The sequence below is a fragment of the Megalobrama amblycephala genome, linkage group LG14 (genome assembly GCF_018812025.1).
Source record: "Megalobrama amblycephala isolate DHTTF-2021 linkage group LG14, ASM1881202v1, whole genome shotgun sequence".
Lineage (NCBI taxonomy): Eukaryota > Metazoa > Chordata > Actinopteri > Cypriniformes > Xenocyprididae > Megalobrama > Megalobrama amblycephala.
The window spans coordinates 32,761,479-32,777,558 of record NC_063057.1 but is presented as its reverse complement, the minus strand read 5'-3'; the positions used below and the strand labels follow the sequence as shown (position 1 = coordinate 32,777,558).

General features: G+C 37.1%; 1 protein-coding gene across 1 annotated transcript in view; it reads left to right on the top strand.

The window, feature by feature from the left end:
• LOC125244429 (verrucotoxin subunit beta-like) overlaps positions 1-7,519 on the top strand; it is a 29,954-nt gene extending 22,435 nt beyond the window's left edge. Inside the window, exons 4-7 of the mRNA XM_048154515.1 lie at positions 3,431-3,466; positions 6,026-6,093; positions 6,307-6,426; positions 6,860-7,519. Of these exons, the coding sequence (XP_048010472.1) occupies positions 3,431-3,466; positions 6,026-6,093; positions 6,307-6,426; positions 6,860-7,519 (884 nt within the window). The remainder of the gene's footprint in view (positions 1-3,430; positions 3,467-6,025; positions 6,094-6,306; positions 6,427-6,859) is intronic.
• The last annotated feature ends 8,561 nt before the right edge of the window (positions 7,520-16,080 follow it).

Here is a 16,080-nt window from a genome sequence, read left to right as displayed (position 1 = left end):
AGTGTTTACCATTTGACTGTATATAAGAACATATTATTTCTTTCGTTTTTGTTGTTACAAAGAGTCCTTAAAGACACAGAGTATATTATGTATTTAATGTCAAATGTAGGTTACTGTACTTAATCATATGACATTCACAATAATCAATACAAAGCCTTGAACAAGTGAAAAAAAAAAAACTGCTCATAATTAAAACAAAACACACACACAAACAACAAATAATCATCTTAAAACACAAAACCGTTGACTCTTAAGCCCACTGTATTTATTGACTGTATATATGGTGCATTTCGTTCTCGTCTCCTAAACTGATCCTGTAATTTACATATTTCACAACTCTGGACAATGCAGTTTATATTCTATATTAAACATTTATGGAACTGTAGATCATATCAAATACATGTAATTTAATGTTTTGTTTATTGCTGTAAATTATATGGGATGACATCTGGAAAAATTGGAAAGGTTTTAAAATACATGTCAACCCTTTAAATCTTAAAATTGCGAGAAATAGCGGTGGACTGATAACAATATCCCTGCTGAAAAAATCAGTGTCTCTTTGAGAAAGACTAATAAGGAGGTCAAGGTTTAATCTAAGACTTATGAAGTGATATGATTACTGGGTAACACTTTATAATAACGTTCAGTTATAAGTCATTTATGAATTATTAGTTAATGATTAACAAATCATTTACAAAACATGAATATACATTTATAAATGATTGATAAGTGATATACTAATATTTTATGAATGTTTTTTAAATTCAGTTATAAGTAACTTATAAATTATTTGTTAATTATGAACAAATCATTTACAAAACATGGCTATACGTTAATAAATGATTAATAAGTGATATGTTAACATTTTATGCATGTTTTATTAATTCTGTTATGAAACACTTAATAATAAATGATTAATAAGTGTTGTGCTAACAATTTACAAATGTGTTGTAAGTTATCTTAATCAAATAAATCAAACAGATCGTTAGTAGATGGTTTATAAGTTATTAGTTGATACATTATTTATCACTTATAATCATTGAAGTATTTATGACAAAAAATGGTAACACTATAACGTTCAGTTATGTCACTTATAAATTATTAGTTAATGATGAACTAATCATTTGAAAAACATGATTATATGTTCATAAATGATTAATAAGTGATATGTTAACATTTTATGAATGTTTTCTTAATTCAGTTATAGGTCATTTATAAATTATTAGATAATGTTCAACAAATCATTTACAAAACATGAATATACATTCATAAATGATTGATAAGTGATATACTAACATTTTATGAATGTTTTGTAAGGGTGGAACTCCTACAGCGGTTCAGACTGTAAGGTTTGCTGAGCGACTAAAGAAACTTTATCAGTAAGATGTTAGAAAACTGTACATTTCTTGTCTATTACCACCCACTGCAACTTATACCAACGACGGAAATAAGCGCAGTTATAATAGCAAAATATGTGGGAGAGCGTTGCTATAGTGTGACAATATTGTATTGCAATAGGGAGCACATTAATGTTACTAAATCAAAACTAGTTAGCACATCAATTGTAATTGAAAGGGTTTAATGACAATATCTGATTATGGTTACACTTAAAATAATTACAAAATAGATGTATGAGATGATAAAATCATATACCATTAATCGTACACAGCATGTATGAAAAAGTTACCTGAGAGAGAAAGATAGAGAGAGAGAAAGAGAGAGAGAGAGAGAGAGAGAGAGGGCCAGAGAGTGCCCAAGACTCCAAGAAAGAAGAGCAGATTATCAAAGAGACCAGAGCAACAGTTACAATCTTCTTTTATGCCTTCCTTGACCATGTGACCAAAACTCAAATGTGAGACATTCAAACTGACCAATCAGAAGATTTAAACTTCCCCCACTGTACTAAAGGTGTGACCATTTGTAGACCCCCAATGTCTTGGCCCCTCAGGGCTTGATCAATATCAGCACCTTTGTGCCTTCCAAATGGCCCTTGTAGCAAGAGAGAGGGGTTGAAACAGTAAAGCAAATGTCTTTGATTATTTTAAAATATCTTTAGATATTTTCAATCTTACATTTTGATCATTCGGTTATAAGTCATTTATAATTTATTAGTTAATGATCAGTGATTAATAATGAGTATTAGTAAATTAGTAAATAATAATTAGTAAATGATCAGTATATGATTTATTCATGCATTTACGGATCATCTATAACAGGTGTTGAACACTTTGTAGTGTGTACTGCAGTGTGAGTGCTGACTGGTGAAGGTATAGACAGCTGTCTTTTCTGACACACATGGAGTGTTTAACTCTGTGCACCTGATGTGAGCTTCAGTGGAAGGTAAATCCGGATCAGAGGATGACTTCATCACTAGACCCCACGCACTCCACACAGAACACAAGTCTGTGCTGATGAGTGAAAGGATTTAATATAATCCACTGGAATCACCTGACTGTAAGGCATTTATAAATGTTTATCCACGTCAAAACAAATAAATTACTCTTCTTAAAAATAGTGCTTTAGCATACCTGCATGTTTGTGCTTTTGAACACAGACCAGCTTACAGCTTCATCAATAAATCATATACTGATCATTTACTAATGGTTTGTTCATCATTTGTTCACGATTAACATGATTTGTTTATTGAGATATTGACACTAAAACAATTTTGTCATAAATACTTCAATTATTGTTATAAATAATGCATCAACTAATAACTTATAAACCATCTACTAATGATCTGTTTGATTTATTTGATTTAGATAACTTACAACACATTTGTAAATTGTTAGCACAACACTTATTAATCATTTATTAACGTCTATTATCATGTTTTGTAAATGATTCGTTCATCATTAACTAATAACTTATAAATGTCTCATAACTGAATTAATAAAACATTCATAAAATGTTAACATATCACTTATTTATCATTTATGAATGTAAAGCCATATTTTGTAAATTATTTGTTCATCATTAACTAATAATTCATAAATGACTCATAACTGAATTAATAAAACATTCATAAAATGTTAACATTTCACTTATTTATCATTTATGAATGCATATTCATGTTTTGTAAATAATTTGTTAATCATTAACTAATAATTCATAAATGACTTATAACTGAACGTTATTATAAAGTGTTACCGACAAATTAAATATGGTGACGTGTCAATAATGATATCAATCCCTCAGTAGTGGTTGTGTCAGGATTTGGGCTCTGTAAACAGCATTTCTATAAATATCTTCTGTGTTGGAGGATTTCTGCGCAGAGAAGCTCAAAAAGATCTCAGAGATTCATCTGCTCTCAGAAATGATCCTCCATCATCTCATGTAGATCCTCATATTAGAAATGTGTTAGTAATGGATGCAGGGATGATTTTCTCTTGATTATAATCACACTCTTCATGTCTCTTGATTTCCACAGGAACTGATCCCAAGACCAGGGACGACTTCCTACAATGTAAGTCACTGAGAAAACAAGCAGATAAACTCTCTGAGTGTGTTCATGTGAAAGAAGAGATGAAGAGTGTTAGAGTCGATCGTGTATTGAAAATATTGAGCATAAAGAGTTCAGATTAGGGTTGTAACGGTATGAGATTTCCACGGTATGATAACAGTCTCAGAAAATATCATGGTTTCACGGTATCACGGTATATTAAACAATCAATTATTATTATTATCATCAGTTAAAATGACCAATAAATTAATGAAAATGTTTGTTTCTGGGTTTTTCCCCGGAAGTTTTTCTGTTTTTTCCGGTTACAGTGATAGATAGCTGAGCTGTCTGCGTCTCAATGTGTATAATATCCATCCTAAATAGTAGGCTATGTGACATTAGTAATATTCAGTACTATTTAGGGTGGATAGAATGCACATCGGGATGCAGGGTGTGTTTTTCGTGACGTGCCGGGAAAATGATCGTCTGGCAGCTCCCTTATCACACACACCTGATCCTCTGATTCATAATGAGAACAGGACCGCTCGCACTCTGGATATTTCTGGATATATATAAACAATTCTGTCATCTCTCAATGATATTCATCTCATTCACTCACTCATATTTTCCTGTCGTCATCATCTTAAAGTCTGTAATATGCACAGTATTACACACCCATAGTAGTAGTATTGTTTCTGTTGCACCATTAATGCAAAGACTGATAGTTGTGTACAGGGTGGTCTTGGATATTAATTATGTCTTAGTTTAATCATTTGAATCGGTCAGGATTAGTTAGAACAATGTGGGATGTAATGACACTTTTGAAACGTATTAAACTCAGGACAATATTATGTATCTCACGACTTCATGTCCTGCATTGAAGCATATATCGGGAGTTTAGTTTAAATATGAATAAATTATATAAATAAATGTTGGTCGTATGGTGATATGAGCAGGGAACTGCTGAATGAGTAGCTGCATAGCCCATACTGTTTGACAGCAGGTGAAATGAAACCACCCGCCGGTATATTCGAGCAACGCTCCGAGTGACCGTAGTTACAAACAAGTGGAAATTCATTTCTTTGTAGATGATATAACAGCAACTTGGGAAGAAGATAAGAAGTGATATTTGAGAAAAGAGCATATTAATCTAATAGCTGCAAACCCATAGCAAAAATAACTTTACTGTGTATCACATGATTTAAGATTCTTGTGAAAAAGGCTGATTAAATTGGTTTGGAAAAAAAACTATTGAAGCAAACTGCTAATTTTCATTTACCTTAAAGAATTGTTATGTTCTAAAAATTTAAATAAAATATGACTTTGTATGAAGTCACTGAAATTGTTCAAACTGTAAAGTGTTGGTGTTTGATGCTAGTGTTTTTACTCTCAGTGTGTTCTGAGTGACAGTGTGTGTTATCTCAGTGAGGGTTGTGCACAGTGTTTGGCTGGCAGTGTCAGGCTGTTTGCCAATTCAGCAGACATTACATGTAGCTCCTCAATGACAACACTGCACACGGTTTCTCGAGTACGGGCGCATTTATTAGCCTTCTCAAATGCCATGAAACGCTGTGAAAACTAAAGGACAGAGTAAACAGTGCAATTAGACACTCCACTTTGGCTTGCTAAATACACAAGTGTAAAATAAAATTAGCTACCTCGTGGCCGCCTGTCACTTCGGAGGTCTTTAGGCGAATATTCAATCGATTTGTGCGTTTTCTAGCTGTCTACATTGAACAGTATAATCAGCACAACACAACTTCACAATTACAGTTATTATACATGTACAAAACAAGTACCTTCTGCAGCTGGTTAGCTAGCCTTTGGAAGCTGCCTTAAGCGTGGCTCTCGCTCTGAAAGTCCCGAGCATGTGAGGACGTGTCTATTGTACCTGTGGCCCGATAGTCTCTCAAGCTCTCGTTAAATCTCGCAATACTAGCGGTACCAAACCAAAACACAATAATTGCTGTAACTGTATAATGAAACATATTGCATCTTAAGGAAAATAAAGACACATTTTATCAGCGCGAGTAATAATAATATTCAACAAAAATATTCCCCTTTTTTCTGAACAAAAATAAACATCTTTATGCATGAATCCTTTCAATGACACTTACATTACAAATACTCCATGTCACAGGTATTTATGGAATATACATGCATGTCCGACAGATTTTGATAAGTGGATGGATGATTTTGCATGATGAGGCTCACACGATGAAGATGTGTTTCACTGAGAATCAGCTCAGTTCTGATCATCAAGACATGTACATTTAGATGTTGTGCAAACTGTAGACAATTGTACTTATTCTTCCGCACACATGTGACAAAACACATTCAAATTGCTTAAATCACTAAGAAATCAAGTCTGATGTGAACAAGAAACCGATTGTTCAGAGACCTGAACTTATTGTTCTGAGAAATAAAAGCCTCATTCGACAATTGAGCCAAAGTGACTGAGAAAAACTGTCAACTTTCCAGCTGAAAACCTTCAAACTTTAAGCTTTTAAAACTACTTCAAAGTTTGTCTACAAACGTTTTTTTTATCTATTTCCTGATTGTGATGTGTTTTATCTCCATCAGATTCCCTTCAGCTCACTCTGGATCTGAACACAGTGAATGAACTCCTCTGTCTGTCTGAGAGGAACACAGTGATTACATTCACTCACACACCACAGTCGTATCCTGATCATCCAGACAGATTTGATGGTTATGCTCAGGTGTTGTGTAGAGAGAGTGTGTGTGATCGACGCTGTTACTGGGAGATTGAGTGGAGTGGAAAAGATGTGTATATAGCAGTGTCATATAAGAGCATCAGCAGGAAGGGAACGGGTTATGATTGTGTGTTTGGATATAATGATCAGTCCTGGAGTTTGGAGGGCTCTCCCTCCAGTTACATATTCAGACACAATGACATAGAGGCTAAACTCCCTGTGAAGCCCATCATCAGCAGTAGATCAGTGAATGAGGAGAATCACTGTAGAGTAGGAGTGTATGTGGATCACAGTGCAGGAACTCTGTCCTTCTACAGCGTCTCTGGAGACACAATGATCCTCATCCACACAGAACAGACCACATTCACTCAACCGCTCTATCCTGGGTTTAGGGTTTATGATTCTGGATCATCAGTGAAACTGTGTTGATGAATCAGAACAGAGAGATTCTACCCATAATGCTTTGAGCTGATGATGAATCAGTGACAGTGAGATTCTATAGAGTCTCTTCATTACATTAATACTGAAATATCATGTCACAATAAATGTGTGTGTGTGTGTGAGTGAGTGTGAGTGTGTGTGTGTGTGAGTGAGTGTGTGTGTGTGTGTGTGTGTGTGTGTGTGTGTGTGTGTAAGAGAGAGTGTGTGTGTGTGTGTGTGAGTGAGTGAGTGTGTTTCCGATTTCCACCTCCGCACAATACAGAGAGTCAACACAGACATCTCACGATTGCCAAACGTTCATCTGGCACATCACCCTACACTGGACATTCACAATCTCCATGACCACGTCCACCTTCGTAAAGACAATGTGAATGTGTTTGCTAAAAATCTTAAAGATGTTGCCCTTGGCAGAACCGCTGGCTGTCCTTCAATGAGTAACAGAGAATCCAGCAACTCTCAACCACAGAGACGCTTCATCCCCGCACCAGCACACGTCGTCTTCCCCCCGCATCCAATGGAGCCGTACACTGCAGCACCCTGGAGACACCGTCAATGGCACCGTCGGCCTGCCCCGCTGTACCCATATCCTGAACTCCAACACCCACGCTTCCCGCCTCCACACCCACATCCCATACAGGAACACCCTGCACCCCATCACCGTCAGCATCAGCATCACCAAGACCTTGTGCCGCCATACCAGCAGCGGAAGAAACAGCCAAGACCCCAAGAAACCCCGGCGATGGGTAGCAACACCACGACAGCGCAGAAGCCATCAGCTCCACAGCCAAACGTCCACAGACCCGAGCAGCAGGAGCAGCTGAGCTACGCCGCCGTTCTGAAAGGCCCGAACGACACCCACAGCCCCAGTCTGAGAGAGATCAAGGACAAGCTCAACTTAATCTGCACACGGCTGATGGAGTAGTCGTGAGTAAAAAACAAAAACAATTTGAACTACACTATATATATATATATATATATATATATATATAAATGTATGCTTACAGCCTACATGTATGCACAAAGATTTTCAACTGGTTCAAGTTGAGTTGGTTCTATTCTAGAGGAATGTTAAAATTGTTTATTGATCCCATGAAACCACTGACAATCACACACTGGAACATCCAGGGCATTAACTCATCAAGTTTTGGATGTAAAGTCAAAACCCTGGATTTTAAGAAAAGTGTATTAGACATAGACATAATAATATTACAGGAAACATGGCGCAGAACTGATGAAGTCACTCTTTGTCCTCCAGGATATCGGGAAATATCCATATCATCCCAAAAATATGAAAAAAAATAACCCGTGGGAGAGATTCAGGGGGCATCATAATCTGGCACAAGCTTGAAATTGATAAATACATTCAAATAAGTACGAAAGATATATTCTTATGTGCTATTTATATTCCTCCCTCTGAATCTCCTTACTATAATGAAAACATCTTTGAGACCCTCCACAGTCAAATCAACCACTTCCAGGCCCAGGGAAGTGTGTTAATCTGTGGGGATCTCAATGCAAGAATGGGATCCCTACTCGACTACACCACAGACAACGGGAATAATTATATATTTGGACAGAGCTTTCAACAAAACAACATACATTTTTCAAGGACTAACTCTGAATCCCAAATAAATGAAAGCGGGAGGCTTCTACTTGAGCTCTGTCGAAGCCTCGGTCTGTACCTCGTCAACGGCAGGGTGAGAGGGGATTCTCTTGGGAGATACACCTATAGTTCATTTCATGGTTGCTCAACAGTTGACTACATGATCACAGATTTAGATCTATTCTCTTTCAGAGCCTTCACGGTCAAACCACTAACACCCCTATCAGATCACAGCCAAATTACTCTGTATCTAAAAACGACAGAAAATACTAACATACAGTACATGCACAACCCAGTAAGCTGTATAACATTACAAAAAATTACAGATGGGTCCAAAACAGCACAGAAAAATACCTGACTGCATTTGACCACCCCCAAGTGTGCTTATTATTGGATAACTTTATAGAAAATATTAATCCTCATAATGAAGATGGCATAAATATGGCTGTAGAAAACATAAATTACATATTTGATTTTTTGGGAACAAGGTCTAATCTTAAAACCACTAAGAAATCTCATAAGCAAAAAGAACAAAAATGAAAAATGGTTTGATTTGGATTGTAAAAAAGTAAAGAAAATTTTGAGACAGCTTGCAAATCAAAAACAGACAACCAGACGATTCAGATTTACGTCTTCATTATTGTGAGGAGCTTAAAAAATATAAAAACACACTCAGAAAAAAGAAAGACCAGTACATCCAGAATCAGCTCAAAACTATTGAAGAATCAGTCCATTCAAACAGTTTCTGGGACAACTGGAATCTCCTGAATAAAAAGAATCATGAACAAATAACTATTCAAGACGGTGACACATGGAGAAACCACTTTGACCAACTTTATAGCAAATTAAACATGAATATAGAACAAACACAGATATATGAAAAATCAAATCATATAGAAAATATAATTAGCAAATACCAAAATCCGCTAGATTACCCAATCACTGAAAAAGAGCTGATGGATAAAATACAAACCCTGCCAACAAAAAAGGCAAGTGGACCTGATGGCATCCTAGACGAAATGATTAAAAATGCAAATCACAAATTCAGATTGGCCATAATGAAACTGTTCAACATGGTTCTGAGTGTTGGTCATTTCCCTGACACCTGGAATAGAGGACTCATAACGCCCATATTCAAGAGTGGAGACAAATCAGACCCGAACAATTACAGGGGCATCTGTGTGAGCAGTAATCTGGGGAAGCTGTTCTGCAGTATTATCAACACGAGACTCATACACAATGTCCTGAGCAAAAGTCAGATTGGATTCTTACCAAATTATAGAACATCAGACCATATCTTCACCCTACACACCCTGATCGACAAATACGTCAACCAAAACAAAACCAAAATTTTCCCTTGCTTTGTAGATTTCCAGAAGGCCTTTGATTCAATTTGGCATGAAGGTCTTCTGTCTAAATTTCTAGAATCAGGTATTGGGGGGGTAAAACATACAACATTATAAAAACAATGTACTCAAACAATCAATGCACTATTAAAATTGGCAATAAACAAACAGAGTTTTTTGGGCGAGGTATCAGGCAGGGCTGCCCACTATCACCGACCCTCTTCAATATTTACATTAATGAATTGGCAAAACAACTAGAACAATCAGCAGCACCTGATTTCACACTACATGACTCCACCATAAAGTTCCTCCTGTATGCAGATGATCTCCAACAGAAGAGGGTCTACAGCAGAACCTGGACATCCTGCATCAGTTCTGTCAGACCTGGGCCCTGACTATTAACCCAACCAAAACTAAAATTCTAACCTTTCAGAAAAGACCTAGATGTCAGGGAAAGAAACACAATTTCACCCTTGGTACGAAAGAAATTGATTGTGCAAGTTATGACATATACCTCGGGCTGAAAATAAGTGCAACTGGAAAGCTAAATTTGGCCGTGAATGAACTGAAAGAGAAAGCAAGAAGGGCCTTCTATGCCATCAAAAGATCAATCCAAACTGAAATACCAATTAAAATCTGGCTCAAAATATTCCAATCAGTCCTAGAACCGATTGCACTATATGGCAGTGAAGTTTGGGGTCCTTTCCTGAACCACGAATTTGACAAATGGGACAAAACCCCAACAGAAGCCCTGCATGCCGAGTTCTGTAAGAGTATCCTGAGAGTCCAGAGGAACACACTGAACAGAATTAGGCCAATACCCTCTATTAATCCACATTGAGAAACGAGCCATCAAATTTGGGAAACATCTAAAAACAACCCCAACTCTTATCATTCTAAAGCCCTTAAAAACCATGAAATGAACATTGAAAAAAGCCCCTGATTCAGATGATCCTGATGCTGTAAAAACAAACTAACACGACTAACAACAGCCAGCCTCAGGACACTGACACCCTCAAACACAGAATTACAAAAGCACAAAAAAACAATTACCTGACCTATTGGACTGAAACCACAGAAAAACAAAGTAAACTTGAATGTTATTTGGGCCTAAATAGAGACTACAGCTCAGCAGAATATCTGAGTACAGTGAAAAACTGTAAATGAAGAAGAATAATGACGAGGTACAGACTGAGCAATCACACGCTGACTGTAGAGACGGGCAGATACAGACAGAACTGCTGCCCAGAGAGAGACGCATCTGCCCCTACTGGACACAGAGCAACACTTCCTCACCAGCTGCCCTAACTATGAGGAAACCAGAAACACATTTGATTCAAAACTTGAAATACTTTGCCCTAACCTCATAAAAGTAAAATAAACAAACAAACAAAATTAAACGTTTATTAGGTGAAAAAAGAGATCGTATCCTACTAGCAGCAAGATGCATTGATACCTGTCACAAAAAGAGGGAGGAGTCGACAAATCAGTAATGCGCTCACACACACACACACACACACACACACACAATTATAAATTGTTCATAGAATTCTAAATGTTGATTAATCGTTCTGCTTTTTATGTTTCCATATGTACATGTGATTCACTGCATGTTGATGATAGAAATGCTTTGACAATACTTTGCAACAATTGTCATGCCAATAAAGCACACTTTGAATTTAATTTAATTTAATTGTGTGTGTGTGTGTGTGTGTGTGTTTTCTCAAGTTTATGGTGATGGAAATCAGTTTTTATTATAGTGTCACTCAATCATTTATCATGTGTGTAGAACTGAGATTAGCTGAACATCTGAACATCTGTCCTCATATGGATCAGTGTGTGTGTTTTCTCAAGTTTATGGTGATGGAAATCAGTTTTTATTATAGTGTCACTCAATCATTTATCATGTATGTAGAACTGAGATTAGTTGAACATCTGAACATCTGTCGTCATATGGATCAGTGTGTGTGTTTTCTCAAGTTTATGGTGATGGAAATCAGTTTTTATTATAGTGTCACTCAATCATTTATCATGTGTGTAGAACTGAGATTAGCTGAACATCTGAACATCTGTCCTCATATGGATCAGTGTGTGTGTTTTCTCAAGTTTATGGTGATGGAAATCAGTTTTTATTTTAGTGTCACTCAATCATTTATCATGTGTGTAGAACTGAGATTAGCTGAACATCTGAACATCTGTCCTCATATGGATCAGTGTGTGTGTTTTCTCAAGTTTATGGTGATGGAAATCAGTTTTTATTATAGTGTCACATCAATCATTTATCATGTATGTAGAACTGAGATTAGTTGAACATCTGAACATCTGTCCTCATATGGATCAGTGTGTGTGTTTTCTCAAGTTTATGGTGATGGAAATCAGTTTTTATTATAGTGTCACATCAGTCATTTATCATGTGTGTAGAATTGAGATTAGTTGAACATGTTTTAATCAGGTGTATTTCAGGGGTTCAGGCTGCAGCATCATTATTGTGTTTGTGCTGTTTATCAATGATTGTTTTTCTGCTCTAAACATGTCTGTACGTCATTGAGGAAATAATAAAAACTTCTTCTGGACTGTTGGTGTTGTTCACTCAAAACTCATGAAAACCCTGATACATTAAAGCTCTGTGAAGATATTAAATGATCAGACATCACACATTCATCTGCTGATCAAACCCAATGAATCCTGATACACACTGATGATATCATGAGGAAACAGACCAATATACTCAGATCCAGCCATAGGGGGCGCTACAGCTGAAAAACACTCTCAGATCTGCAGCCGGGTCAACTTAAACATTCATATTCATCAAATGATAACACATATTCAACAAACATGACCGTCAGCAGCCAATAAGATCAAATCACAGTGTCTGACTGTTATATGAATATTAAGATATTTGAGTCAAAATGAGGCTGTGTATCAAATCCTGTGAGATTCAGACACATGGTGGCGCTATAATAATCAACATATTGTAGTATTAATGCTCTCCATCACAGGATAAGAAATCAATCGATCCTTTTTCCTCCTCATTTCTTCAGTTATTTCATCAGTACGTTTACGTCACTTTAAGATGACGTGTTTAGACTGGTGATAATACTAAAAATTAAGTGAATAAGTATATAACTTTGTCTTACATCTTTATGCATGGGAAAAAGAGGCAAAAAGAAAGTTAAACAACTTTGATATCTTCCAACGTGTCTGACACAGCCGACCAGTTTGAGGATTCAGCATCAGCCTCGAGTAGCTCGGGATTGAAACTTCAGAAAGATACGGAATCACAGTGGTTTGACTGCTTCCCTCTCGGATACTCCTCAGAAGCCAGCTGCAAAAAAAAGCTAATCTAGTGGAAATGGCCATGAGGATGTATTGGCAGTTATTCGTGAGCTTGCTTAAAAACACGACAAAACTTTCCAAAACATTTCGGCGATTGAAACTACCACTGAGGCAAAGTCTGACAGCGACGGTTCAACAGCTTATCTTGGATGTCGGCGTTCATAAAGAGGCTCTTGATCATCTGTAATCTGAGGTCCGCGCTCTGAGAGAGGAGAAAACAAAACGCTGAAAGCTTGTGTACAGGAGTGCAGATGTTACGGTTGAAGATGTTCAAAAAGGGAAAACTCTTTCAGCACTAAATTTTGATGGAGTTACCTCTAAAGATCTAAAAGAAATATCAGAATTTGTTACCAAATTTTATAGCAATCTTTATACCTTTAATTTCAACTATGACATTTGTGAAAAATGTATTGATATAATTAAACCCCATAGGAAAGTTATTGAGCGTGAGTACAGTCAAATTTGAGATGGTAATTAAGCAAGCTCTGCAATCAGTGACAAAAGGCAAATCCCCTGGTATTGACGGGCTTTCAGTAGAATTTTACGTCCATTTTTGGGAGTTCTTTAAATTACCTTTATTTCACATGTTTCAGGAATGCATCAGTCAGGGAGATATGACTGCCACTATGAAACAGGGAGTTATCTCCCTAACACACAAACCAAGCAAGGAGCCCTTAGTAATCGATAATTGGCGGCCTAACATTAGATTATAAAATATTAGCCTCTGACTATGCTAAAAGATTAAGTTCTGGTCTGGATTACATTAATTCAGATCCCCAATCGGGATTCATGAAAGGCCGTCATATATCTAATAGCATAAGATTCTGATCTAATTCATTCAGATGGTCTCATACTCTTTCTTGACTTTCATAAAGCTTTCGACTCCATAGAACACAAATTTCTTTTCCGTACTCTAGAATTATTTGGATTTGGTACATCATTTACAGATACTGTAATCATGTTTTATGAAGGTATTAAAAGTTCAGTGATGATTAGCTTTGACACGTCCAAAAGGTTTGACATCCAGAGAGGAGTTCGACAGGGCTGACCGTTCTCCCCGTTTTTATTTCTTATAGCCACAGAATTACTTTGTCTGAGAATTAACCAAAATGAAAATTTGAAAGGAATTTCTATATTTGACAGGGAGATTAAAATTGCACAGCTAGCCGATGACACCACGTGTTATTTTTGAAAGACGAACGACAGTTACCTAATGCCCTGGAACTGGTGGAACAATTTTCATGCGCCTCTGGTCTAAAGCTCAACATCTCGAAATGTGAGATTATTTCAGTTCATGATATAGATGATACATACTTTAGAAGGTATCCCAGTTAAAAATAGTGTAAAATATTTAGGCATTCATATCACTAAAAGCCCAGTTACCAGACATCATTTAAATGTTTCTGATAGAATGATAAAAACTAAAAACATCTTTAACATCTGGCTTCAGAGAGATCTTTCATTATCTGGTAGAGTTCTTTTATCTAAAGTGGAAGGGCTCTCTCGCTTCGTATACCCTGCTCTCTCTCTCTGTTTATTAATGATAAAACTATAACAAAATATTTCTGGATTTCATTTGGAAAAATAGACCCCACAAATTTAAAAAAGAAGTACTTTCTAAGTCTAGAAGTGAAGGTGGCCTTGAATTTCTGGACTTTGCAGATACTGTAAACACCTTTAAAGTAAACGGGCTGAGAAGATGCCTTGTGAACCCAGTGTCATTATGGGTTTTCATTCCAAATAACATCTTCTTCGGTGGTCCGTCTTTCCTATTGAAGTGCAACTTTTTGCCTGGAAAGTTACCTATTTCCTTATCTAACTTTCATCAACAATGCCTTCTCCTATGGAAATTGTGTTTTGTCCATAACTTTTCCCCGCACAAAGTGCTCCTTTGGAATAATGCTGATATAACTGTTAGAAATAAGTCCCTCTTCTTTTCTAGATGGTTTAACAATAACTTTAATTGCATTCTACCTGTCTTTGACGATTTTGGTATATTCTAACTCATGTGCAATTTATGAATCTCCATAACTGTCCAGTCCCATCAAAAGAATATAACACCTTGGTAAAAGCTATCCCAGCAGGCTTAGCCCAATTAATTAAAAATCACCTTAAATTCAGTGATGGCAACAGTGTTTATCCAGCTTTACGCTTGGATGGCATTGATCTTTTAGATCGTAAATGCAACAACAGACATATTCGTACAATCTAGGGCTGGGCGATATATCAATATAAAAAAATATATCAATATATTTTTTAGACGCGATATGGAATTAGACCATATTGCATATATCAATATAGTTCGAATTTGCGCTGCTCCCCACGCCACTGCCCCTCCTCTTCGAGGGGGGTTGGGGGGGCAGGCACAGAGCCACTCTTCAACAAACATGGAGGAAGCAACTACGTCTGCGGAGCACGCGGAGGAATTGGTTAGTAAAAGAAAAAGCAGTGGCTCAGTAATTTGGAGATGGTTCGGATTCAAAGTATCAGATGAGCAACAACACCATGTTATTTGTAGGGAGTGCAATAAACAAGTTACTGCCAGGGGTGGAAGCACTACAAATCTTTTTCACCACCTAAAACAGTGGCACAAACTGCAGTACGAAGAGTCTTTGAAACTGCGCGCTGCAGAAGCCACAGCCGCAAGCCATCGACAACCCGAAAAAGCTCCAGCCCCGAAACAAAGCTCACTGCAAACTTCATTTTCCCGCAATGTGCCTTATGAAAAGAAAAGTGTCAAGTGGTGTACTATAACTAAAGCGGTGTCCTATCACATTGCTAAATATATATGGTCCCCGTTGCAACTGTGGAACAAGTCGGATTCCAAAAGCTACTGAAAACTATGGACCCGAGATATGAGCTTCCCAGTCGCAACTACTTTGCACGAGAAGCACTGCCACAAATGTACACTGAAATCAGACAGAGCCTTGCTGACCGGCTCGCTAACGTGACCCATTTTGCGTTGACCAGCGATATGTGGTCGAGCGGGACGTGTGAGCCTTACATGAGCGTGACAGTTCACTTCATTCAAGACTGGGAGATGAAAACAGCGTGTCTGCAAACAAGTTATTTCCCCCAGGATCACACCAGTGAGCACATAGCTGAGGCCCTGCAGGACGCAATTGCAAGCTGGAAACTCCAAGAAAAGTATCTGGTTGCTATAACAACTGACAACGGGAGCAACATCATCAAAGCGGT